The 26,562-nt window shown below is 35.3% G+C and overlaps 1 protein-coding gene across 1 annotated transcript in view; it reads right to left on the reverse strand.

Annotated features, from left to right (window-relative positions):
• The window catches only part of LOC129302981 (calcium-transporting ATPase 3, endoplasmic reticulum-type), a 28,813-nt gene extending 4,446 nt beyond the window's left edge, over nucleotides 1–24,367 (reverse strand). Inside the window, exons 1-26 of the mRNA XM_054941943.1 lie at nucleotides 24,124–24,367; nucleotides 23,526–23,576; nucleotides 23,314–23,347; nucleotides 22,982–22,999; nucleotides 22,465–22,601; nucleotides 19,761–19,835; nucleotides 19,405–19,450; nucleotides 18,596–18,655; nucleotides 18,408–18,488; nucleotides 16,800–16,885; nucleotides 9,359–9,460; nucleotides 8,645–8,698; nucleotides 8,111–8,216; nucleotides 7,846–7,903; nucleotides 6,910–7,054; nucleotides 5,969–6,076; nucleotides 5,324–5,476; nucleotides 5,123–5,227; nucleotides 4,765–4,961; nucleotides 3,402–3,513; nucleotides 2,070–2,168; nucleotides 1,836–1,981; nucleotides 1,625–1,682; nucleotides 1,211–1,303; nucleotides 396–446; nucleotides 159–290 (exon numbers count right to left, since the gene is read on the reverse strand). Coding sequence (XP_054797918.1) covers nucleotides 159–290; nucleotides 396–446; nucleotides 1,211–1,303; nucleotides 1,625–1,682; nucleotides 1,836–1,981; nucleotides 2,070–2,168; nucleotides 3,402–3,513; nucleotides 4,765–4,961; nucleotides 5,123–5,227; nucleotides 5,324–5,476; nucleotides 5,969–6,076; nucleotides 6,910–7,054; nucleotides 7,846–7,903; nucleotides 8,111–8,216; nucleotides 8,645–8,698; nucleotides 9,359–9,460; nucleotides 16,800–16,885; nucleotides 18,408–18,488; nucleotides 18,596–18,655; nucleotides 19,405–19,450; nucleotides 19,761–19,835; nucleotides 22,465–22,601; nucleotides 22,982–22,999; nucleotides 23,314–23,347; nucleotides 23,526–23,576; nucleotides 24,124–24,156 — 2,340 coding nt within the window. The 5' untranslated portion in view covers nucleotides 24,157–24,367. The remainder of the gene's footprint in view (nucleotides 1–158; nucleotides 291–395; nucleotides 447–1,210; nucleotides 1,304–1,624; nucleotides 1,683–1,835; nucleotides 1,982–2,069; nucleotides 2,169–3,401; nucleotides 3,514–4,764; nucleotides 4,962–5,122; nucleotides 5,228–5,323; nucleotides 5,477–5,968; nucleotides 6,077–6,909; nucleotides 7,055–7,845; nucleotides 7,904–8,110; nucleotides 8,217–8,644; nucleotides 8,699–9,358; nucleotides 9,461–16,799; nucleotides 16,886–18,407; nucleotides 18,489–18,595; nucleotides 18,656–19,404; nucleotides 19,451–19,760; nucleotides 19,836–22,464; nucleotides 22,602–22,981; nucleotides 23,000–23,313; nucleotides 23,348–23,525; nucleotides 23,577–24,123) is intronic.
• Between the last annotated feature and the right edge of the window lie 2,195 nt (nucleotides 24,368–26,562).

Genomic DNA, 26,562 nt, shown 5'->3' on the forward strand with positions numbered 1-26,562 from the left:
CAGTAATACAGAACTGTATCCAAATATACACTAGCTATCAGCTATCAGCTACAATTGAAGAGCCAACGAGAAATATAAATTATAAGCTCCAAAATCCAGAAACTTAAGAAATCAACAGGCTGTATAAGATGCCAACTAGGTGCAAGTCAGATACTCACCGGGGCAAGGGTATCGGGAATTCCAAGCACAGCTGCCACAAATATACAGACTACTTCACCAATATTAGAAGAGATCATGTATCTAATGAATTGCTTTGTATTGTTGTATATGGCCCTTCCCTCTGCCACAGCCTGCAAAGAACCTAGGTGATTATGATCCTCCCACCTAAGAGAAAGACAACTTAAAAAAAAAAAAAATGGAAGCTTGACTAGAAGAACAAAGATATGCTAGCATACCGCAACAATTGTAGCAAAGTTATCATCAGCCAGTACCATGTCTGAAGCACTCTGATAATATAGTGAAGCATAAGAGTGAAATATACATTTGGCACAAAGTTCCTCAGGAATAATAAGTTACCAAACAATAACACACAGATGACTGTTAAGTGGATTTGACAAAAACAAAATTATTATTACAAGGTTCCCCTAGGAAGTGAATTACTTCAAGAATAAACAGGAAAGAAAATCCTGGAGATGTTCATTGAACTGCATGTCTAATTTAGCTTGGATTCATCTTCTGGCTCATGTCTTTCCCAGAAATAGAAGAACAACGTGAAACACCATCCCATAAACCCCATGATGCCATGATAAAATCACAAGACTAGTGCACTTTAGAGCAATCGTGGTACCTTATTTGGGTAGCTCAACAAGATGAAACTAGAGTAAATAGATGTGAATGCACACTTCCAACTTGTAAGCTTAAGTGGTTAAGTAAAGACCAATGATTATTTTACAAGTAGCATTTCGTCTATATTTTATTAAAATCTCTCTTGGAGATGGCGGATGAGGATGACAAGGGTTAAACTCTTGATTACTTGGATAAAGAACTCTGATACTATGGGAAAGACTATCTTCAACTAACAAAGGAAGCTGTAAGTAAGTGGTCATTTTTATCAACACATCTAACAATAATAGGGAAACAAAACATTAAAAAAAAATTAAACAATGAAGTGTTCATTCACAGGCCACAATAGGTTGAACAGGCTTTTGACATAAGAATGCTACAGTCAGGAAGAGAAAATGGAAAAAATAAAATTGGCAGTTGACGATACCTTGGCAACAGCTGTACCTGAACCCATAGCAATTCCTATGTCTGCCTTCTTCAGTGCAGGTGCATCATTGACACCGTCTCCAGTCATAGCAACCTAAATTATTGATCCCACAATAACTCAAATTCAAGGATAAGTAATGCATAATATCCATTATTACAACTGATTTTAACAACTTCATTAAAAGATTATTAAATTCTGATTGCAGCCAAGAAAATAGTTCTCACTAGTGTCACTTGTAACTGTGCCAACTATATAACTAGAACTCACTTGTAACTGTGCCAACTATATAACTAGAACTCACTTGTAACTGTGCCAACTATAAACTAGATCTCACTTGTAACTGTGCCAACTATAAACTAGATCTACAATAAATACTGTTATAATAACAATAAAACACTTTTATTTTAACCATACCACTTCATTCTGGTGCTGCAATGCTTCAACCAGCATCCTTTTATGAGATGGCTCAACCCTAAAGTCCAATGAGCAAATGTAACTTTTACAATGAATTCTCAAGCAAAAGGTTGAGCGAAGAGAACAATAATATAATATGCTTTTGTTGATCTAAAACAAATACAAGATTTTCAAATATCTATCAGATGATGATAGATAAAATCCAATTTACCTGGCAAAAAGAGCCATACGTTGCAAAGCAAGAGTTTGCTGCGGAGCTGGAAGTTCTTCAAACTCAGAAGCAGTATAAGAATGTTCATTAAATTCCAAGAAGTGGTCAAAAGCCCCTATCTTGCGGCAAAGTGACTCAGCAGTTGACTAATTTAAACAATCAATTTCCCACATTAATAGATATTGAAGGTTGAATGCTAAAAATGAACAAAAAGGTTCCCAAGAGTTTGATCACCTTGTTATCCCCTGTAACAACTATAACACGTATGCCAGCGGTCATGCATGAAAGCATCGCATTTCTTACTTCATCTCTTGGTGGATCAAGCATTCCAACCTACATGTTAGAGAAAAGCTTAAGAGAGTGACTCTGAAATGATAAAGTAGAAGTAGCATGTGTAAGTGAACCAATAAAATTGAATATTCTCACACAGCAAAATAGAATCAGCACAAATGGAGTTCCATGTGGAAAGAAGTTAAAGAAAATCAAGATAAAATGAATGCATTAAGTAGCGACTTAAGTTCAAATATAAAACACCTATCTTTTCCTTAGGGGAAGGGGAAAAAAAAAATCTCTCTCTATAAGTACCATGAGTGAGTCAACTAATGAAACTGAATATTTTCAGACAGCAAACTAGCATCAGCACAAATTGAGTTCCATATGTGCAAGAAGTTCGGGAAACTCATCATAAAACGAGTGCATTAAGTAGTGACTTCAGTTCATATCAAAAACACCTACTATTTTCCTTAGAGGAAGAAAACAATATCTCTCTCCCTCTATCTAGCTAATTATCTAGAACAATACATGGTAAAATATAGTTTGCTGCATTAAGTAATAAATCTTCTATGCATTCAGGTCCAATTTCAAGTGCAAACATTGCATACTTAATTGAGCATCAATTTCTGTATCTATGACATTGTGTAAAGTTCATAAGCCTTCGAGTTTATTCCACGCTGTAATTGCTCCTTTGCTTCACTCTACACTTCTTATTGATAGCCAAAATTTGTATTAACTTACAAGGTCAGCAACAACCATAATGTCTGAGTTTGTGCCTTGCATCAATTACTGCTTACAGAATACATAGCTATTGCTTAAAGCAGTTGTTGCTATAAAATAACAGACTGGCAGGAAGACAGATAGCTTCATTAGAAGTTGTTGAGAACCATTTCTAGTTAAAGCTAAAGCTATTAAGTAAAGACCTGTGATTGGTTTTATATTCTCTACCATAGCTTCTCTTGTGAAAGCCTATGTAGGTTTGATGCCTTACTAAAGCACAGGCCTATCATATCTTAGGCTGCAACTTAATTTTAATTAAGAAAATGAATGGTGGCAAAGATTGAACTGAAGGGTCTTGACCCCTCGTGATAAAGGCTACAGTACCATGCCAAGCATCATTTTAAGTCTGAAGTTGAAACTTAAGTAAAGGCCTATGCTTGATTTTATTAGTCTCTAACAAATGTCCCAGTATAACCGTTCCCCCCCCCCAAAAAAAAAAAGCATTAATCATAAAGGATAGGCCAACTTAAACAATATTTGAATTTTGCATTCCCCTTTGAAACGAAAGCATACCAACCCAATAAATGTAAGATCTTTCTCATCATTATAGGAAAGGCGTTGTTGACTCAAAGGCATCCATTTCAGGGCTAAAGCTAGGCATCTCAATGTTTCTTTTCCTGCAAAACTGACCAATAAACATGTTAACAACATAGACAAAAGGAAAACCCAACAACCAAGAAAGGACAGAATAAAGAACAGTAAGAGTCCAGACAAAGCACAGAAAATGCATCAAGAACTTCAAGGACTCAAATGACATGGCAGAAGCAGCACACGAACAGTAATTTTGTGACATGATAAATGGAAGTACGTGAATGAAAGGACCTTAATTTGCTGTTTGGTTGAATTTAGGTACTCAAATTTATTTTCATTGATGAACGTGGCAATGAATGAGCTAAACTTTCATTTCCAAGAACCTTGAAACTTTTTGCAGCACCCGTTAAAGTTCAAAAATCATAATCAAAATCTATTGAATTATTGAGCTTTGTGCACATGCCTAATAACGTTGTTCCAAATGGGACTTAAATTAACTGCTAATATTGTATCCCTAAGATGCTGCAACTATCTCAAGTTATGTGACTTACTAGCGATATTACGTTTCAAGTTTGGCTAATGTTGATATCTCATAAACCGGACCAGAAACTTTGATTGAGTTTCAGTTTTGTCATTTTGGCCAGGTGAGAGACTGGCTATATTATGGAGCACATGAGAATAAACAGGAGGATTTGAGTAGGGAAGCAGCATATCTAATGGTTATGATGACCAATCCCACTGCAGTTTGAAGAAAGCCATCATTTTTCAATTGTTTCTTACAATAGAGTGTCTGGCAAAATTTCAACAAGGATACCTAGCACCTCATCTAAAAGGCGGACAATGTGTCTACAACAAGGTGATGGTTTGGGTATTTAAGCCACCTCCTCAAGGACATTTAAGAAGGTTTTGTAAATGTAACGGGAAAAAGATGGGATAGGGTCAGTCTTTAAACCTATAACTAACAAGGATTGAACTTGAATATGAGAGGAAGTATATCATTAAGATTAGTTTCTGATGAAGCCAAGGAGGAAAAAAATTTCACTATGTCGATATTCTGGCACTAAGGAAAGGTTCAAAGAAACAAACATGCACTAGGTGTCAATTGGGGAAGCTTTTTTATTCTTTTATTTTTTTTTCCTTTTCAATAAACATGATTAACCACTCACTAATCCTTCCTATTTCTCCCAAAATAGGATCAGCCAATCCTAAAAGCTGGCATAAACATTGTGTACAATAGCTCATGAGTCTCTTTATCATATATTTAGAATTCACCACAACTAAAAATAAAGATAAAGAAGTTAAAGTTAAAAAATAGAGCATGGATAAACATAAATAGAAATGCAACCTGTGGAACTTTGAGTCTAGCTCAGCTCGAATATCAGCAGTAAGTGGCACAAGGGAGCCATCGTCATTGCACATGACGGTTGTACATCTAGACATGATACTCTCTGGAGCACCCTTGGAGAACAACACATGAAGCTGATTTCGGTTGCAAAGGACACTCATCATTTTCCGATCCCGAGAAAAATCCAACAGATCTATCTGCAAATCATCAAAAAGCATGAAAATTGACAAAATAACAAATAGTACATATGGAGGCACACTTTATATCCATAATTTCCTAAAAGGTGTATGAGTACACTGAGATGTTAATGAAAGAATACTAATAGAAAAGAAAAGTTGACCAGTATCCTGAAGCATACCTTTCTAAATTGTTCCTCCCAATAATGATTACAGTAAGATGCCCGCTCATGCTTGCTCAACATGTTCAAGGCTGATGGCATAGAATCAAAACCAGGGAGACCAACCTGAAAAACCAAAGAAACACATTAGATCTATAAAGTAGCTTCAAGCATACCGTTTACATAAACAGGAATTACAAGAAAAATGTTAAAAATACAAACTTTCTCCGCCAGGACACGAAGTGCCACTTCTGTTGACTCTCCAATTTTTTCATACTTTCCTTTGTCATGGTTATACTGCAGGGTGGACTCATTGCAAAGTGCAGAACACATTGCTGTGTGAAGAAGACATGGCAATCGAGCCGAAACATCAAGCTGTAAAACAATTAAATGTTACGAAGTTGCACTACTAACAAAAAAGACCGACATGCCTATGCCAATATTGATTATAATAAAGAAAAAGGTTGTGATACCGTACCCATTACTTTTCTGAAATAATGAAACAGAAGCCACCTGAGCCTTTTTGTTATCATTTTAAATAGAAGTCCATCGGTCTTTAAATTTCTGGCTCAAACCCATATTTTCCCAAGTATTACAGACTTGTATGTTTTGGAAAATGCTTTTTCCCAATGTTAGTAATGACTAACACCAAACTTACAGATCACAGCAGCATTACATGTCTACTGTAAAGGAAAATAACAACATTCCCAACTCAAAGAATCAGATGCATGGACTTTGTTTTAAGGATGGCCTCAGGGTACCTTGATCCCCTTTCTCCAAGTTAGTTAGTCAGATGTCTTTGAGAATTTAAGCGGGTATTTTGCTCATGCATGAATGTTATAATCTGAGAATCATAAAGAATATCACCTGTGTTCCCGAACTGTCAAAGATCATGCCTTCAGGTGCATATGTTGTTCCGCTAACATTGTATTCAGTAACAACAGGACTATGTTTTGCGGAGCGAACCACACATATCTGTGGATACAGAGAATCATAAGGTGAAGGAATTCTCAAAGAAAGTTGCTAGAAATATTTGACTATAAGAAATCTGGAGAGCAAAAATTGAGTTCAAAAGGGGGGAGGGGAGCAAAAATTCTCTCAGGAAATGATTATCTTACAGAGCTCAATATTTAGACCTAAAACATTTAAAAACAGCTTTTATTTTATTTAAGCAGTGTCAATGAAAGGGATAGAATATTAGCGTGCTATGACCAGTGGTTTTATGGGTAAAATTTATAACCTTGGAAAATAGTTCATATACTTCTTTCTTTTCTTTCTTCCCTTCGTACTCCCTCTATCTCTCTGATTTCTTCTACCTCTCTCTTTATTACCCCATCCCCCCCTCCCTTCTTCCTCAACAAGTCCTACATCAGGGCTTTATATTCTTTGTTGCTAAATATTTCAAAGGGAAAACACATCATTAGTCCCTACAGTTTTATCAGATTTTACTTTTAGTTCCTGTAGGTTTTTTCAGAAAAGGACTGAAAACACTGAAACTATAGGAACTTGAGTAACAAACGTTAACCAATCTTTCTAAAACTATAAAGACTAAAAATACTGAAAAAACTACAGAGACTAAAAGCAAAACCCGATAAATCTATAGGGCCAATGATTGCATTTTTCCTATTTTAAAAGAGTGCTGTATCACTGACTCCAGACTCCAGAAATAAAATTTTGAAAATAGGTATTAAACATCCACTAAGGATAGCAAAATCACACTGACAGATCAGCAGTTGTGGCAATATATAAAATCCATGCAAAGAGCATGAGAATTGAAATTTACTATTTTAATCCCAAGCAAAGATCACCTTTGTCACAGACATCATATTGGTTGTCAAAGTTCCAGTTTTGTCGCTGCAAATTACAGTAGTGCAGCCCAATGTCTCCACAGAAGGTAAAGACCGCACAATAGCATTTAACCTAGCCATCCGCTTTGTTCCAAGAGCTAGACAGCTGTAATATCATGATAAGTAATCAAATCAAAAGAGGGAGAAAATTTAGTTTTTATCCCAAGTAGATCTATGTTAAATGACATGTTATAAGTCTGAGGAACCAAGTAATCCAGAATTTCTGTGCAATGCAAAAATCAAGTGGAAAACTACTACTAATGCCCTGATGGAAATAGAACAATGTAGCACAGCCTTCTCTAAAATCAAGAGGCAACTAGATGATCTATTTTAAAGATAAAAGCTTAAACATTTGACTTCAATATTTTACACCATGTCTATTATTAACAATATCTAAGTTGTTGGATGAGGGCCTGCTGCTACAGCCCATATCAAGATTAGACCTATTTTTCCTTATGTAAATAAGATCTGTTATCTGTCATTCGCATCTGATTTTACCTCTTATGAGTATCTGATTTGATTTACCAAGATAATAGGAGAGATATAGGTGATTTGTGTAAATTCTCTTCCTTTCATCTCTTCTATATATGTAAAGATGAATAAAATACAGAGTTGTTCTACCCTAATTATATCATAAGTAAATGGTAATAGGCTATAGCTTTAAGATTGTATATTGTGTTTTATGGGAACTCCTACACACTGAAAAAGAAATTAATGCATCAGAGGCATGACCAGATGGAAGAATCTTAAGACAATTTGTTTCAACTTCTAGGAGGAAAAAATCTATATTCAACATGAACACGCATGCCAAAATATCTTCATATATACTGAAAATACAACCACCTCATAAAACATTACCGTGCAGAGAAAGAGAATGAAGAATAAGTTTAGACTCACGTTGTAACAACAGCAGGGAGCCCTTCTGGAATTGCCGCAACTGCCAGAGCACAGCAATCTGGCAAGAAAATGAATAGAACAAGTTAATGAAACATTTCATGTTGAGTAAAAAACTACCATCAGAACGATTAAAAAGTCAACCATGCTGCTAGGGAAAGACAAAGAACAGGATACCAGAGCAAGTAGAAATCATGGCAAAAATATTACTGAACAATGAAACTGCAAAAATTTTCTAAACGAGGAAAAAATCCTCACGTAGGATAACAAACCTTAAAATAATGAATAGCACCCTGCAAGAAACCCCCATGAGAAGGGTCACGAAAGTGTCCGATATTTACAACCCACACCAATATGCAAATCCCTGCAATAACCTAATACACAGAAATTTAGGAAGCACCATATCAATCTCCAAAATTGGGAGACAGTGAACTTGAAAGGTAAGCAATTCAGAGTTTTGTCACACAAATGCTTCTCAAATTCTCCAATATATTTTATCATTTGAAGCACCATATTACAGCTTGAAAAAGGATCAGTTATAATTATTTAAGTCAGCTGTAGGTGAGGAAACCAAAAATGGCATCTTGACAGACAATAAAATGCAGACCCAGTATTCAAAAGGAACCATAACAACAGCTGAATTTGCTAGGCAGCTAATATGGAAATGCAATAATGTTAGTGTAATTTATCTGATCAAGTATTATAAATTATAAAATGAATAAAAAATGCGAGATAACACTTGCATATTAATGTCCAAACGTACAATGAACACTAAAATGTAATGCATACAACTAGCAATCACCTTGGCCAAAAAGGTACCAAACTCATCCAGCTTCTTCTTCAATGGTGTCACCTCCTGCAACCAAAAGTAGAATATAGATGCATTAGCACCGAGATGCAAGTTTGAAAGTCCAGGTTAGTTTTTCTAATCTACATATCCTGGAAGGGTAGAAATGTGCAAGAATAAGACCTAAGAGAATTTTGACCAACTAAATATCATCCCTTCTCAGCTGCATGAATAGCTCAACCACACCGATAACTACTTATGACTGCAAGCTTTACACAAAAAGATCCATCTTTCACAATTATTAAATCTCCACCTCATTAATCAGGTCTTTTGCACCCTAGAGAACTCTACCACAAGTATGCCCAAATCATACATCCACCTAAGATCACCTGATACTCTATCTACAGCAAGAGACAACCCCTATTTAACAGAAGGCAAGCACCAATACCAATAAGACAATGTATATTACCAAGAGGCAGCAAAACTAAACTTGATAATGTTAGACCATTATATATGATTGATTGTCCGTCACATGCAAGACCTGACTTTTCCTTTCTTTGATTGGTAGAAGTGACAAAATCCAGATTTCATTCTGGATATCATAAGCAAAGTCAAAAGGCTGCCAGTTCACGGATCACAAATTGAAAAACATCCATAAGCAGCTGAGACAAAGGCATAAAGATATAGCCTCACAATCAAAGCATTTAGTGTGCAAAACACAATCCTTACATCTTCTGTTTGCAACATTGAATCACGTATGCTGCCCATGGCAGTGTTATGACCAACTCCCACCACAATTGCTCTTGCCCTACCAGCAACCACAACTGTTCCCTGAAAGTAAAAATTAAACCTTTATGATAATAAAATCTTACAAAGAAAAAATAGGTTTCGTTCTGCAGAAATCTAATTGGCAAGTGAAAGAAGAATTCAAGACCCACATTATTAATAAAATCCTTGTAATTGATGTGTATATTATAAGTAAAAACCAAAAGTGTCAACAAGTGATAACTTCAAGGATTAGGTGGTGGCAATTAAAAGGTGAAAAGTGAGAAATTTTCAAGCGGAATCTTTTGGCTAAAGGAATTTGGGAGTCTTGGAGAAGTGCTAACATCTTGTGAGAGGATATAGCTAGAAAAGTAAGGAAGATTATAAGACAAGTTTTGGAAGAATTAAAAAGTTTTGGTCCGAGAGATAAGGAGTGTGAGAATATTATGTCATTATTGTAAATAATTAGCATTTATTAGGATCATTAATTAGGCTTTATTAGTATTTATTAGTTTTTATCTCTCTTGATATATATATAGGACCAGTTTGTACATTAGAAAATGAATGACATAATGCAATTTTTCCTCTTTGAAAATTCCCTATGGTATCAGAGCATTAGGCTCAAAAATTCAAATTAGATTAGTTCTGGAATGGCTAGAATGAGACTTTCTGAACAGTAGGTGAGGGCGTTTGTGTGGACAATGGTGGAGTGAGTTGTGAATCTCACCGCCACCCTAGACGTACTCAAGAGGCTCTGAACGGCGAAACCCAAGACGGCGACAACGAACGGCAGCGCGTGTGGTCCACACGCGCCACCTCTGCTCACTATGTCAGCAAGCTTCCGACAGCGCGTGGAAGCTCTGTTCAAGATGCGACCTTCTCAGACAGCAACGACGCACTCTCCGGCCAGATCTAGCACAATTTAGTGTTGGGTACGTCATTTTTGAACCATATTAGGTCGTATGGTGTTATTAGTGCCCTGTTTTGCTAGGTTCGGAGTTATATTAGGTTGTGGCTTCTGATTTCAGTCTACCAGAAAGCCTTTCCCTCATTTGAAGTGCTAGGAGTGGTGTTTTGGCTACTTTTATGCAGTGTTGTGCATAATTCCAGATCTGCACCCATGGCATTAGTGGCAAAAAGAGGGTCTTTCCCTCAAGCTTTAAAGACGAGTCAAAGTGCAGTGGTCTGGATTGTGGATTTCGAGGCATCTGATTATATGACAAATTGTCATCAATTATTCACCACTTACACCCCATGTGTTGGAAATGTTAAAGTGAAAATTGCAGACAGCTCCTTAGCACCGATGGCAGGAAAAGGGAGTATCCATCTATCAGATTCTATTATTTCGGAATCTGTCCTCCACGTGCCAAAACTTGACTGTAATTTACTTTCAATCAGTCAATTGACCAGGCACTCAAATTGTTTTGCTAAATTTCTCCTGTCACATTGTGTTTTCCAGGATCTATCATCTGGTGTGACAATCGACAATGCCCAAAAATACGAGGGGCTCTACTATTTAGAAGTCATCACTCGAGTGGATAACCCACCTATTGTTGGTAATTCTGCATCTACCTCTAAAGTTCATGATTTTATGTTATGGCAAAAGAGAATGGGTCATCCTAATTTTTATTACCTTCAGCGATTGTTTCCAACCTTATGCCTGACCTTGAATCATAGTGAAATCCAATATGAGGTGTGTAAAATTGCCAAACACCATCGAACTTCCTTTCCTAGAGCCAAATACACAAATACCAAATCTTTCACAACCATTCACAGTGATTTGTGGGGACCATCACGCATTTCAAACCGTACTCAAACAAAATGGTTCCTCTCTTTTATTGATGACCATACTCATGTTTGTTGGGTTTACCTTTTGAAAAACAAATCTGAGGTTGCATCCACATTCATGAGTTTTTTCACCATAATCAAAAACCAGTTCAATACTAGCATTCGAGTTTTACACACTGACAATGGTACTGAATACTTCAACCAATCTTTGAGTAATTTTCTCCAGATGCATGGTATTGTCCATACCAATACGTGTGCCCATGCAACCTAACAAAATGGGATTGCAGAAAGAAAAAATAGACATATCCTTGAAGTTGCAAGAGCACTCATGTTCACTTACAATATGCCAAAGTTTTATTGGGGGGTGCCATTTTAACCGTAAACTATCTCATCAACCGAATGCCTAGTCAAATATTAGCCTTGGAAACCCCCTCCAAAAATTGTAGAGTATTTTTCCTACATCCCACATTGAAACTTCCGCTTCATGTGTTTGGGTGCACGACTTTTGTTCATATCCACCAAAGCAGTAAACTTGAACCTCGAGCTATCAAGTATATCTTCCTTGGCTATTCTCCTACTCAAAGAGGATATAAATGTTTTGATCTTGTTTCTAAACGCATCCTTGTAAGCCTCAATGTTACTTTCCATGAAGAAACTCCTTTTTATTCCAATTCCTCAATTCAAGCGGAGAATATAGGTGAATCTCAAATTTGGGAACCAAAATCTAACACTGAATATGTACTTCTTGAGTCCTTATCTCCTTTACCAGAACCATCACCCTTACCTTTGTCCAACATCCCGCCTTCACCAACCTCTTCTCTTATGCCAAAGTTGGAGGAAAACAAGAAAATAGAGGAAGATGTGGAAAGACCACAAAAGGGGGAGTTGTTAGTTTACACTCAAAAGAAGAAAATAAAAGATAGTGAGCAACTTGTACCTGAGGCACCAAGAAAGTCAGAACCAAAGGTAGTCCCTAAAGCTGACGTACCAAAGATTGATCCATCTAGTGAGCCAGATGACTCAGAACAAAGAAGTGAATCTACTTATCTTGATCTACCTATTGCCCTTCGGAAACAACCTCAGTCTTGTACTTTGCATCCGATTCAGAAGCATATATCCTACAAGGCTTTCTCTCCTAGTTACTAAGCCTTCATCACTAATTTGAAAAAAGTTGTTATTCCCAACAACATCCAAGAGGTATTGGAAATACCAAAATGGAGAAATGCAGTTATGGAGGAAATAAGAGCTCTAGAGAAATATGTAACATGGGAGATTGTTAAAAGACTTAGAGGTAAGAAATTGGTTAGTTGCAAGTGGGTCTTTACCCCAAAGTATAAAGCTAATAGCACACTTGACAAGTTGAAAGCACAGTTAGTAGCTCACCCAAACTTACGACATAGACTACAAAGAGATATTTACGCTAGTGGCAAAATTGAATACTATTAGAATTATATTGTCAATGGCAGCCAACCTTGAATAGCATCTTCATCAACTAGATATCAAAAATGCTTTTCTAAATGGAGAATTAAAGGAAGAAGTCTACATGACTTTACCTCCTGGGTTTGATAGAGGCAGAAATGACAAAGTATGCCAACTGAAAAAAATCATTGTATGGCTTGAAACAATCACCTAGGGCATGGTTTGACAGATTCTCAAAGGTCCTGAAGTTATAAGGCTACAAGCAAGGATTGTCAGATTATATGACGTTTGTTAAGGTTGAGGGAGCTAAGAAGTGCATCCTCATTGTGTATGTTGATGATATAATCCTTACAGGAGATCATGTTGACAAAATAGCGAGGATAAAAACCATCTGTGGTAAGGAATTTGAAGTTAAGGATCTTGAAAACTTGAAATATTTTCTCGGGATGGAAGTTGTTAGGTCAAAACAAGGCATATATGTATCTCAAAGGAAATATATACTTGATCTTCTCAGGGAAATTGGCATGTTAGGTTGGAAAACCTAAGGAAACTCCTATTGTGGTCTCGAAAAAGAAGAAGCCGCCTAAGAAAAGTGGCATTGAGGAGTCAGAAGGAGAAGACAACTCTGATAATAAAGTTGAAGAAAAAGAAGACAAGGAGAAAGAAGAAACCATTGATAAAGACAGATATCAGAGACTAGTTGGGAAGCTGATTTATCAATCTCATATGAGGCCAGATATTGCTTTTGCAGTCAGTGTAGTGAGTCAATACATGTGTGATCCAAGGAAGAGAGACCTAGAAGTTATATATGGGATTCTCGGATACCTTAAAGGTACACCTGGTAAGGGATTGTTATTCAAGAAGCATGATCAAAGGACAATTGAGATTTACACAGATGCAGACTGGGGGGGACCTATGGAGACAGGAGATTCACCTCTAGCTATTGCTTGTTTGTGTAGGGAAACTTAATGACCTGAAAAAGTCAAAAGCAAAGAGTTGTATCCAGAAGCAGTGCTGAATCAGAATTGAGAGCATTAGCTCAAGGAATTACAAAAGAACCATGGATAAGAAGGGTCATAAAAGAAATACAAGTCAAAATTGATCCATCAATGAAATTATATTGTGATAACAAGGCTACTATAAGCATGACATTGAATCCTGTACAGCATGAGAGATCTAAACATGTTAAAGTGGATAGACATTTTATCAAAAAGAAAGTAAAAGGAGGCATTGTACGTCTGACATACCTACCTACAAAGTTACAAGCTACAAATTTGCTAATGAAGGGACTACCTAAACCTACATTTGAGAGTTGTATAAGCAAGTTAGACATGATTAGCATCTATGATCCAACTTGAGGAGGAGCGTGGGAATATTATGTCATTATTGTAACTAATTAGCATTTATTAGGATCACTAATTTGGCTTTATTAGTATTTATCAGTTTTTATCTATCTTAATTTGCACATATAGGACCAATTTGTACAATAGAAAATGAATGATATAATACAATTTTTCCTCTCTGAAAATTCCACAAGGAGTCTTCGTGGTCGAATGATAGTGTACAAGAAAAAATCAAGCATAAAAAGGAGTGTTTTAAAGTCATCCATTTGTGTAATAATGATGAAAATTAGGAAAGGTATCGCATGGCTAAAAGAGAAGCTAAGAAGGCGGTGAGTGAAACTCGTTCTAAAGCATTTGCAGAGTTTTATAATGGTCTTGAAATAAAGGATGGAGAGCAAAAAATTTATAAGATTGTAAGAGAAAGGAAAGAAAATTAAGAAATTTTGAACAAGATATATAAAGGATGAAGAGGGAAATGTTTTGGTCACATATAATGATATTAAAGACAAATGGGAGACCTACTTTTATAAATTTTCAATGATGGCAAGGGTTCATCAATCTTGGAGGATTTAGTACTCTTGAAGGAGAACAAAATTTGTCATTATATAAAAAAATACATAATTGGGAGGTAAAAGAAGCTTTAAAAATAATGACAAATGGTAGAGTCAATAGATCTCATTGTATCCCTATCGAAGTGTGAAAATGTTTGGGTGAAGAAGAGGTGCGATGGTTAATTAAGTTATTTAATAAGATCTTACAGTCCAAGAGAATGCTTGATGATTGGAGGAAAAGCAACTTAATTCCTATTTACAAAAAGAAAGGAGATATTCAAACTTGTGCTAACTACAGAGGGATTAAACTTTATTTGTCACACATTGAAATTGTGGGAAAAAGTGATTAAGCATAGGTTGAGATTGGAAACTGATATTTTTGAAAATCAGTTTGGCTTTATGCCAAGTTGGGCGACTACAGAAGCAATTTATCTATTAAGGGAAATTAATGAAAAAATATCAATGCAAAGGTAAAGATTTACATATAGCTTTCATTCATTTTGAAAAAGCTTATGATCATGTATCGACAAAAATACTTTGGAAAGCATTGGGAAACAAAGGTGTCCAAGTTGCCTATATTCGAACAATACAAGACATGTATGAGGAAGCAACAATTGGTATAAAAACGTCTAGCGGCAAAACAAAAGACTTTCCTATAAAGATAAGACTGCATCAGAGATCATCTTTGAATCCTTATTTGTTTGACCTAGTCTTGACGTTTTGACTGAATAAATTCAAAAGAAAATCCCTAAATATATGCTTTTCGTGGATGCTATATTTCTTATTGTGGAAACAAGCAAAGAGATTAATTGTAAACTTAAGTTATAGAGGAGGACATTGTAGTCAAAAGGTTTTCAGCTGAATAGGAGTAAGACAGAATATCAACATTATAATTTTAATAAGAGGTCAGTGAGTGATAATTTAAAAGTAAAATTGGGTGATCGAATTATACCTCAAATGAAAAAGTTTAAATATTTGAGAGCGATTATTTAACATAATAGGGAAATTAATAGAGATATTGCACATAAGATACATGCTGAGTGGTTTAATTGGAGAAAGACTAAAGGAATTATTTACAATCATAAGGTACCTAATAAACTTAAAGGAAAGTTTTATCGAACTGCTATAAGACCAACAATATTATATGGTAGTGAATATTAGGCTATAACAAGACAGCAAGAACATAAAGTTGGAATAGCAGAAATGAAAATGTTGAAATGAATATGCGGACATACACATAAAGACAAAACTCAAAATGAGCACATATGGATAAAAGTGAGCATCACACTTATTGAAGGAAAATAGTAGAAAATTGTCTGAGGTGGTTTGAACATGTACAAAGAAGATTATAGGAGGCACTAGTGAAAAAAGTGAAATAGATAACTTTGAGCCCTATCAAGAGGGGCAGGGAAAAGCCAAAGAGAACACTTTTGAAAGTTGTTGATCGAGACATCTTGATTAACAATAGTTTTAAAAGCTTAATAAATGATAAAATACAATGGTGTTATATAATCCATACAGCTAACTTCACCTAGTGGGATAAAACTTGTTGTTGTTATTGTTGTTGTAACTTGGTTAATTCAAATATCCATGGTAGAAATGTATCGGAACATAAGAAGCACCAGTAAAAATGGTCATTGTGGATGCTAGAGACTGCCACTGGTTAGCAGCTTAAAATAAATAAGAATAGAAGAATATAAAATTCACAATAGATAGATCAGAAAAGGTTTATACATGTAAAATATAACGCAATAACATAAGAGGTTTTTACAAAAATAAGAAATAATTCGCAGCAAAAGCTGTTAATCCTAAAGAAACTTAAATAATTCAGTAACAATGAAAAACTGAAATCGGAAATGAAGGAGAACTGAAGAAACTGAAATCATCAGTTGACCCAACAAACCTCATTCAGGATCAAATTGCCTATATATACATTTACCAAAAAAATTTGCCTATGCATACTAAAAACTAAGTTGGACCACTTCAGTGAAACCTATCTTCATCTCATGACAATCAATTTTCACAATTAATAGAACTAACACTTGAATTGTTAACAGAAAAGCCAAAGTATTGCTATAAAATCTGTTAATAAATAGTACCAAGTGCCAACCAGAATCTTTTTTGTGTACAAAGGAATTGTATCAGATAAATACTTCAGCAGTGACACTGATTGTGCATTATTACCTATAGGATTCGTAGTAAAAACCTGATTGTAAAAGAAAATTTCCAAATCACTTTTATCTTTTTTTTTTAACCAGATTCCAAGGCAGTAACATGTTTTAACAAAGGATTCATCATTCTCACCGAGAACAATATGTTTGTTTTGTCTTGATATACAGCATTTGTTGCTGTGGTAGTTTCAAGCTCTTTTTCCACAGAGTTGCTCTCACCTATCATCATATCGATAAAAAGAAAATCATTAAATCAGTGAGCATGCCTCGGTCAGGATTTAATTGAAAAGCAAGAGATAGCATCCAAGACCCTTCCTTCTCAAAAAACCTAATTTCAGTGACCCTGCAAATTAGAAGGGTCAAGGATAGAATGACCAGCATTATGCTAAAAAAAATACAAATATACCTCCATAATCTAATATTAAAAGATTTCCCACAAGCACATTAGAAAGGTTTGTTCAATTAGGGTAATGTTTGGGTGGGGATTATAAACCATTCCATGCCATCCATTTTATTGTACTTTTCTTGTAAACTCTTCCAAACATAGGATATAGAACATAACTGGCTGTAATTCAAATCATAAATAAAATGCTAAAATCAAAAACTTAATTTAGACACGACTAATTCAAAATTACAAGGAATTATTTTATTGAAGTTGAGTGAAATCGTATGATACAAGGTTAAGAGAAACAAACTTAAAATAAATAGGCTAGCCAGAGAAAAGTTAGGCATGTAGGCATGCTCCAGAAAATGAAAAGGGCAAACAAAATACAATGATTGAGGGAATTAAATGCCCAACGACTAGAAGAGAATAAAAGGAAAGAATACAAAATTAGAGGGAGGAAATATAACACAAAATCATTGCTGAAATCAAGGTAATAATGAGGGGATTTAGTCAGCTCTTAACCATGTCAGATCTGGAAATATATTTCCTTTTCCAGATCTTGTTTATTGTAATAAATTCCCAAACCAGCCCTCAATTACCCTAGATTTTGAACCCCATGATACCAGCACTAATTATTTGTAACATATGCATTTGTATTCTCCACAACATGCACAAGTATGCACATAATATACAAAGATACACAATGGCCAAAAAATACTTATACATATAGGCATTTTACTTAAAAGCATGGAAAAATGCCCAAGGCCACCATGCCTTTGTGCCTCGATTTCAATATTAAGTATGTGGGCGGTAATGATCAAACTTTTGACAGCTAGAGCGTGAAGACTCTGATAAAATAAAAGGACCACTTCACTCCATGTGCCTAACTAAAGCTGTTCAAAGAGTAAACTGAAAAGAAATGAGTGGGTGCATTGATGCTTTTAAAATATAAATTTTGAAAATAAATGAACACCAATCCTATCAAGATAAATCTATCAATAAATCTATAATATAAAATAAAACTGGAGGGAACTGCACTGTTCTAGAGCCATGGACAGAACACATCCCTCCTTAGGATGCATGCAGAGAAAGTTTTTTCTGTTTTTTTCCCTTGCTTGCTTCCCTTACAGCTGCACTATGCCTACATTTAGCTTCCAAACAAGCAAACATTAAATTGTAAAACCATTGTTCATTTATGGTGAAAATGCTTGACATAGGAGCCATTTAAAATTTCTATTCTAAGGATTAGCTGTTGATAGAACACAATGGAGTGGAGCAATCCATATAGCTGACCTCACATAGTAAGATAAAGCTTTTCTTGTTGTATTTAGTGTAAGACATGTGCAGCAGGTGTACCTGTAAGAATAGCCTGATCAACACGTACTTCATTACTCAGCATCTCAATCATCCTCATATCAGCAGGAATTTTGCACCCAACTTTTCAATACACAGACAAAACACGGATAGTGACTTTCATTCCTACAGGATAATATTTAAAATTTAAATAATTCAGTTGATCTGTAGGCATTACATAATCAGCTTACCAGAAACTTCCACAATATCGCCAGGAACAATTTCAGTTGCTGGAAGTATGGAAAAACAACCTGCAGAAGATAGATCCTGCTTTAAAATCCAAACAATCTCAAACATAAATATGATGTGTTTTAAGCAATTCATTTAAGATTTTCATAATTTCGCCATGGCAGATGAAAGAACTCATGTAAAGAAAATTCAGCACACTAAGAACATGGATGGAGCAAAAATTGACACCCAAATTAACTACTGTTTTTCCCTTTTCTTTCTTTTTTCCTTTCTTCCATGACAAGCGCTAGGACTTATGCTCAGAATATGGACAACAGTCTAAAAAGATGCGGCATCAACAAAAAATGAGTTCAAATATTTTGAGGACTTGTCAGCACAAAGCTAAAGAATAGACACAAGTCAAGCAGGAAATATAAACCACATGCTTAGAGAGGAAAAAGTATACAATTCCTAACAGCAGTTAGTTAGGCTCCAGGAGGAATATTTACTAAATCAGACCAATCATACAAAATGATTTCATCTCATATTTCTTCTTAATTGTAATCCCTTGAACCCTTCAAAATGAGGAACAAAACAGTAGAAAGTTGAGAATATTCCATTATGCGACAAAGACAAAGCAGAGAACTACACAACAAACTATAACCAAAGTGCGTGACAAAAAATCTGATAAAAGGAACTCCAAGATTGTAATCTGCTGATACAGCAAGGAAATAACCACACTCATTGAATCAGACGTGTTAAAATCCAAAAAGCTCATCAAATCAATAGTTAATAGAGCCTCGCACGTATTACTATAAATGGTTCCCATTACCATTTCGAAGTACAGTTGCAACATCAGCTTGATAGGCCCGTAGCTCCTAAAATATACAGAGAAAAAAAAAAGTATCAATCTGAGGTAAACTTCAACTGACCAATATAAAGCATTCCCAAAATAGAAAAAGTCTCAAAATTTAAACTTTCCAGAAGGGCATTTTCATCAGGCAAATGTTGTTGAAAGCAAGTACAAGTAGTGAATTCATTAAAAACTAAGATTGAAAATTGAAAAATATAAATAATTTGAAATCCAAATGAGTTAATTTAGGGTAGGGAAAAAATTGTCCAAAAAATGTGAAGTAAAATATTGTCCAGAAGAATGATGCAAGCTCAGAATTGTTATTTGAAATTTACCTCAAGAGCCTTTTCAGCATTTGTTTCTGTAATCACCCCAACTGCTGCATTTGCAGCCAATATCATTAGAATAACCTGTACATAATTTGAAATTAAGACAAGAAGATTACACATTTGATAAACCTGACAGAAAAGGCAAAACTGACAGATTCATACAGAAACATTTAGCACATTTACTAACTAACTAACAACAACAAGAAGCCTTAACCCACTAAGTACGGTCAACAATATGGATAGCATGGCATCATTATACTCTATCAACAATCAAATCTTTGGATATATTGTCAACCAAAAGATCTTTTCAATAATTTCATTGATTGTTCTCCTAACTCTTCTTCTACCACTCTTAATAGGATTCAAGACTATTTTCACCCTCTTTACTAGTATCTCCCATGACTTTTTGTACATATCCAAATCACCTTAAAGGATTTTATACCATTTTCTCCTAAATAGATGCTACACCAATTCTTTCTCGTATACAATAATTACAAATCTTATCTTTTCTTGTACACCCACACATCAATTTTAGCATCCTCATCTCTGTCAGTCCAACTTTATGTTCTTGTCATCCATTTAAAGCCCAACATTCACTACCATATAACATACCCAATCTTATAGCAGATCAATAAAACTTCTCTTTAAGTTTATTACGTACTTTCCAATCATAAATAATTCATGTAGCCTTTCTTCATTTGAACTGCCTAACTTGTGTTTTATGTGAAACATCCTCATCAATTCCACTATCATTTTGAATAATTGCTCACAAATATCTAAACTTGGTCACTTGTGATATGATATGATATCCCAATCTAACCTCCAAATTACTACTAATCGATCTCTTATCAAAGTTGCAATGCATATATTTTGCTTTACTCTTATTCAAGCAGAAACCCTTCAACTCCAAGGTCTTTCTCCATAACTCAAATTTAGAGTTAATCTCTTCCCTTGACTCCACAATGAGAATTATATCATCAGCAAAAAAAATGCATTTGGGGACTTGTGTATATGCTTATTTAGAACATCTCAAACCAGGTCAAATAAGGGCTCAAGGATGGTTCCCAATGTAGGTCAACCCTTATAGGAAAGTTATTTATCCCACCACTAAATGTTTCTACACTAGTTGTTACCCATTGGGGACTTCTTTGTCATGCTTAACTAGAACATCCAAAAATAGATCAAATGAGGGCTCAAGAATGATCCCTAATATAGGCCAATCCATATAAGAAAGTTGTTTGTCTCACCACTAAATGTTCTTACACCAATTGCTACTCCCTTATACATATCTTCTTTAGTTTTGATCCATGCAACATGGACACCTTTCTTTTCCAAGGCTTTCAAAAGTAGTTCTCTTGGCACACGATCATAACTTTTTTTTCAAATTAATGAAAACCATATATAAGTCTCTTCCTTTCCTCCAATACCTTTTCATTAATCCCCTTAGTAAATATATCTCTTATGTTGTAGTCCTTCTCAATATGAATCAAATGGTATGACTCATAAGTTTAATCTCTACAATTTGCACAATTCTTAATATGCCCTTTATTCTTGTAAACAGGAATTAAAGTGCTTCTTCTCCATTCTTCAGGTATATTCTTGGATCATAAAATCTCATTAAATAGCTTCATTAGCCACAACACCCCTTCTTAGCCTAAACATTTCCGCACTACAATAAGGATATTATCAAGTCCTATAACTCTACCATTTTTTATTTTCCTGAGAGCTTTCTTCACATTGCCATTGCAAATCCTATGCTAAAACATCAAATTTTGTCCACCTTCTTGAGTTATCAAATCCTCCAAGTTACTAGTCGAACCACCTCCATCAATTTGTAATTTTGTACTACTTCCACTAGCAAGTTGCAATGGTAAAAGCTCAACTTCAATAAGGTAATTCAACACTGAATGTGTACTGCTTGATGAAAAAGAATTAAAAAAAAAATATAGTTCCAATATAACACATGATATAGTAACCCTCAAGCACATGCATTCAACAAGAATTAGGAAACAACCAAACAATAAGCTAGGACAGGAAACCCTATCTAAACTGGATAGAATCTGATAGAACTCTGCTCTATGATAAATTCCTTAACAGAAAATAAATGCAAGGAATGACAAATTTAGGGAAATACTGAGGTTTTGATATTAAAGCAAAACAACCGAATCAGTGTTACAAAAAGGAAGTCATTGATTCTGGCCAAAATCCTACTCCCTAATACTGAACACGATTACAATAATAAGAACTAAACAGCAACAGAACAGGTCCCTCAATGGTGTTCGAGAGACCAGCACTCTCCTCACTTCTATCTGACTTTCAAAACATGTCTTGAGTGCTAACCAAGACAACAACAGAATAATAAGGCAAGCAAAAGGTGACTCCAGTGTCTATACTGCATCTAAGCCACCCTACAAACATTGTGATCTAATCCTTGATTTCGGGACCCTTTGGATATTAATCCTAACCCGCTTGGTATTTCTTTTCTAAGCTCGGTTGCCCCCTTGATTTTCTCTTATAGGTCTGCACATGTACAGCGGCTACATCAGAATCCCTAGTTCACAATTGAAATTCACCAATTAAATCTCTAATATCCAAATTTTAGTCTTAATCATCAATTGTCTTCACTCAGCAATCTGAACTAGTGATTTCATGAAAAATTTTCCCTATTCAAACAACAAACAAAGCTAGGAAGGGCATATATATATCTTACAGAAGGCTCCAGAAATGCCATTAAGCCCGTTTCTCCATTGATTAAAGCCAGAATGAAAGAGATAAGTGCAGCTGCTATTAATATCTTCACAAGCAAATCATCAAATTGTTTCAAGACCAATTTCCAAAAAGGAGCCCCTGCATAGAGATTTCATAAGAATCAGCTCATTACGCTAAATCTAGATCACAGTAAGGGTTGGCATAAACATAAAAATAATTGAGCTAAAACCGTAAGACCTCAATTAGCAATGATATAACAGATGGAACTTTTTGGCCATAATAACAGATCAACTTAAAGTGCACAACTCATGCACAAACGGACTTTTTGCACAATCTCCAAATGACTACCATCCATTCCATTCTAATACATGAAGCAACCTAGTTGCCTAAAATGACTGAGAAGATTAAAACAAAGCTTGCCAGGGTCAAAGAATTGCCCAAAACGATCACACCAAGACGTGAAATATTATGAAAAGAAGAGCATTTTGAAGAAGGAAGATCAGATGCCATATACTTACTTCTTTCTTCCGGCAGCACTGTGGAGCAAATGGAGGAACATGCAACAGAAAAAGGGGAGAATGTCAGGAAGCAAATAAAATGGCACCAAATGAAAACTTAATTGATAAAAGACTGAAAATAAAAGCTAGAAGGTGAATTCCCTCGATATTACTTTGAGAGTAATTACTATCATGTATACCAGCAACATAAAGAATGAAAGTCACTAATTAAGTGATACAAAAAATGTAAATTTGTTTCAGGACAAACTGCATTTCTCCATTACACTTTTACATGAGTAACAGTAAAAGGAAAAATTAGATGCAAGTACATGCCCCTGCTAGAAAAGACATACCGTTTATACCATAAAGTCTGGCATGCTGTGCCACCTGCAAAATGAAAGTAAAATTTTTAAAAAAAAAAACTCTCAACAAATTGGGCGTGAAAGCATGTAGACCGTCACAGTTTTCATTGTCGAAGGTGAACGTAAAATCGCGCTTACATGTATAGACCTCTTATTTCTACATCGAAGCCAGAAAAAAGCATATAAAATATACACCCAAGTACCTGACCATCAGAAAGACCTTTTGTTGGGTCCACTCCAAAGAAATCGAGTACCTACATAGGATTTAAGAACAAGAAATAAGAAGAAAAGAGTATCAGAATTCACTATACTGTCTAAGGAAAAAATTGTGCAGGTAGTGAGTTTTAACGATTTCAGTTCTAATGAGCACACTATTAGTTGAATCATAGACGCAGATTGAGAACGCTTTGGGCAAGTTATGCTGGGTCTGTCCTGTGTATTTTGTGAAGCGTGGAAATGAAATTCACAGAAAGTCGGTAGCCAACTTTCTGAGAGAACAAATTTATACGAGATCAATGTCGGTTGTCCCTTGTTTTAATTTGTGCGACTTGATAAGAGTCCTGCCATGTGGATGCCCGAAAGTATGTAAAAAGTGATTCCATCTCAGAAGCACCGGAGCAGCACATCTGAGAATTGGAAAGGGATAAATCTTGCATCCGGATTTTTAAAAGGAAGCTATCAACTCGAACGAAACGCGTGAAGAAATATTGCCGAGCAAAGGTGGTGAAACAATTTCAGACTAAAATTTTCTTTTTTAATCTCCCGCGGTGTCCAGACGTACAAGGCACGAACGACGATTACCTCAGGAATAGATCTGGCATATGCGTCGTCCATCGTAGAATGCAAATGTGGATCGGAACTGAGAGCCTTCGGCTTTGAGTGTTGAGAGTGTTGCTTCAATCATGGAGAGCGAGAGCGCATGAATCCCATTTTCCTTGGCTTTCAATTTCAGTTTTCAGCATGCTTGGTTTACACAAAACTCCATTTCACCTCCGTTTATGACGTGCTTTTGCCAATGGACTTCTTTTCTTGGGGAGCCGAACGAAAACCGAATAGTTGTGACCCAGTGACTTGCGAGCGCACAACTCTTGCAAGTACTCCGCACAATTCCCCGACGCCGAACAAACCAACCAGCTGCGGCCCCAACATTGTCATGTTGGGCCTACTGGCCTTTTTGTGGTTCGGCCCACAATTCTTGAGCAAACTTCCTCGGTATGTAAGCTGTCTAGTGAACAAAGCCCAGTTTAGAGCTGCACCCCAAAAATGTTTAATGGACAGTTTAAACACAACACGACGTTCTATATTGAATGGGTCCCTACGTTGGACCGTATGGTTTCGGAAAATACGACAGCTGTTGGAAGTCTTAGTCTGAATTAGTGATTATCTCAGGAACGTGGCTTGTCACATTAGTCTGAATGTCATGTTTCCACGTGTGAGAAGAAGTATAAATATCTACATGGACTAAATGCCCACTAATGACTACAACATCCTCGTCATTGTAACCTTCTCGTAGCATAAGTTACTGATTCATTTTTTTCACTGAAATTTGTCCCTCTTTATTACATTTGCGTCACTAAACTTAAGGTTGTGGATGCATGCAGGTATTTTTATTGAGACGTTAATATATGATTAATGAAATCTTTAAAGTATCCCGATTCTCAAATCCCCAAGAGGAAGATATTTTTGGATAAAAGAAAAAGATGAGAAGGGAAATGTTTTGCTGGACCAAGGGTCACACCACGCAATAAAAGAAAGAAAAGAAAAATATACTTTTAGCCAATGGCAACATTAGGACCCTGCAATATGGGATACAATATTTTTAAAATTAATAAATTAAAAAAATTTGAACCCAAAATCTTTAAATTTAGATTAAAGGATGAGAAATATTAAAACACATGAACTTTTTTTTGTAATTTTCTCCAAGTCTAACCCTCCATTTGGATGGAAAAAAAAAAGTTGAGAAGAAAGGAAATGGAAGGAAGTGAAAACTAAAAAGAAAATATTATCACTCCTCTTATTTGGATGGATAGAAAAAAATATCAAAAAAAAAATGAACAAATATCATAATAACTATAATGCCCTTATATCAAAATATATCATGTTTCATGTAATTATATTTGTAAAAATAAATTGAAAGCTGAAATTATATTAAAATTAACATAATAAAATTAATTTATAACCAAATTATTTGTTAAAACTGTATTTTTATATTATACTTTAAAATTAAATAATTTAGTAAAAATATGTTATTTTCACATTTTAAAATCAAAAGTGAGCACTGATGAAATAAAACATGATACTTATAAAAACAAAATTTCCAACACATTGATAATGAAATATTATAAACACCATGGTCAAGTTGTTGATACATCACAAGCATTGTGACAGAATATTTATGGTCACTAAATAAAAAAGACCAACATGTCCAAAAAGCATGATATAATATACATGTTCTCTAAGCAAAAAAAGCCAACATGTCACCATGAATTAAAAATACTACTAAGTCCAACCCCAAGTGCACACTTCTTTTACTAAACTCCAGCTCTAGTTATCATATTGGGCAATGTCCATAATTGCCTATATTGTGGAACCCTAAAGAAAGTTTTCTTACATTTCTCATCATCACATAAGAAGAAGTAACATTTTTCTTTATTCTCTTCAAGTATTCCGATCTCTTCAATTGCAGCCCACACTTCCTCTTTACTATAATGACGAGGCCTACTCTTTTTAAGTATTGAAAGGCCTTTCTCAACAACTTGAACTTGCTTCTCAGTAGCTTGAGCCTACCTCTCAGAAGCTTGAACTTGCCTCTCAGCAACACCATTCCTATCTCACATAACATCAATTAGTTTCATTATTCCTACTGTCATTTTTTCACACATTTCTTTAATAGCTTCAACTATTGAAGCCTTATGCTTCTGTCCTCTGCCTGATGTAGTTCCTATCGATGCCCCACATGTTGGGATACACTCCAAATTAACTGGTAAATTTGGTGACTCGTGTTGATAATTACAATTAGTTGCATCTGCAATAGAGTCATTTAATTGGTTGCCCCCTTGCTCCCATTGGGCAACCCTTTCCTTAGTACCTTTAGCACATTTTCCTATTGCCCTGTATGCATTAAATAGCTCAAATAATTTGTCATAACATAATACAATTGTATTCTTTCACTTTCTTGCGCTTGGCTTTTTCTACAAACACTAAAAGAGATATGGCTACATAAATATACTACTCATCTTA

The sequence above is a fragment of the Prosopis cineraria genome, unplaced genomic scaffold (assembly GCF_029017545.1).
Source record: "Prosopis cineraria cultivar Desert tree isolate PC_DT_omini unplaced genomic scaffold, ASM2901754v1 PC2, whole genome shotgun sequence".
Lineage (NCBI taxonomy): Eukaryota > Viridiplantae > Streptophyta > Magnoliopsida > Fabales > Fabaceae > Prosopis > Prosopis cineraria.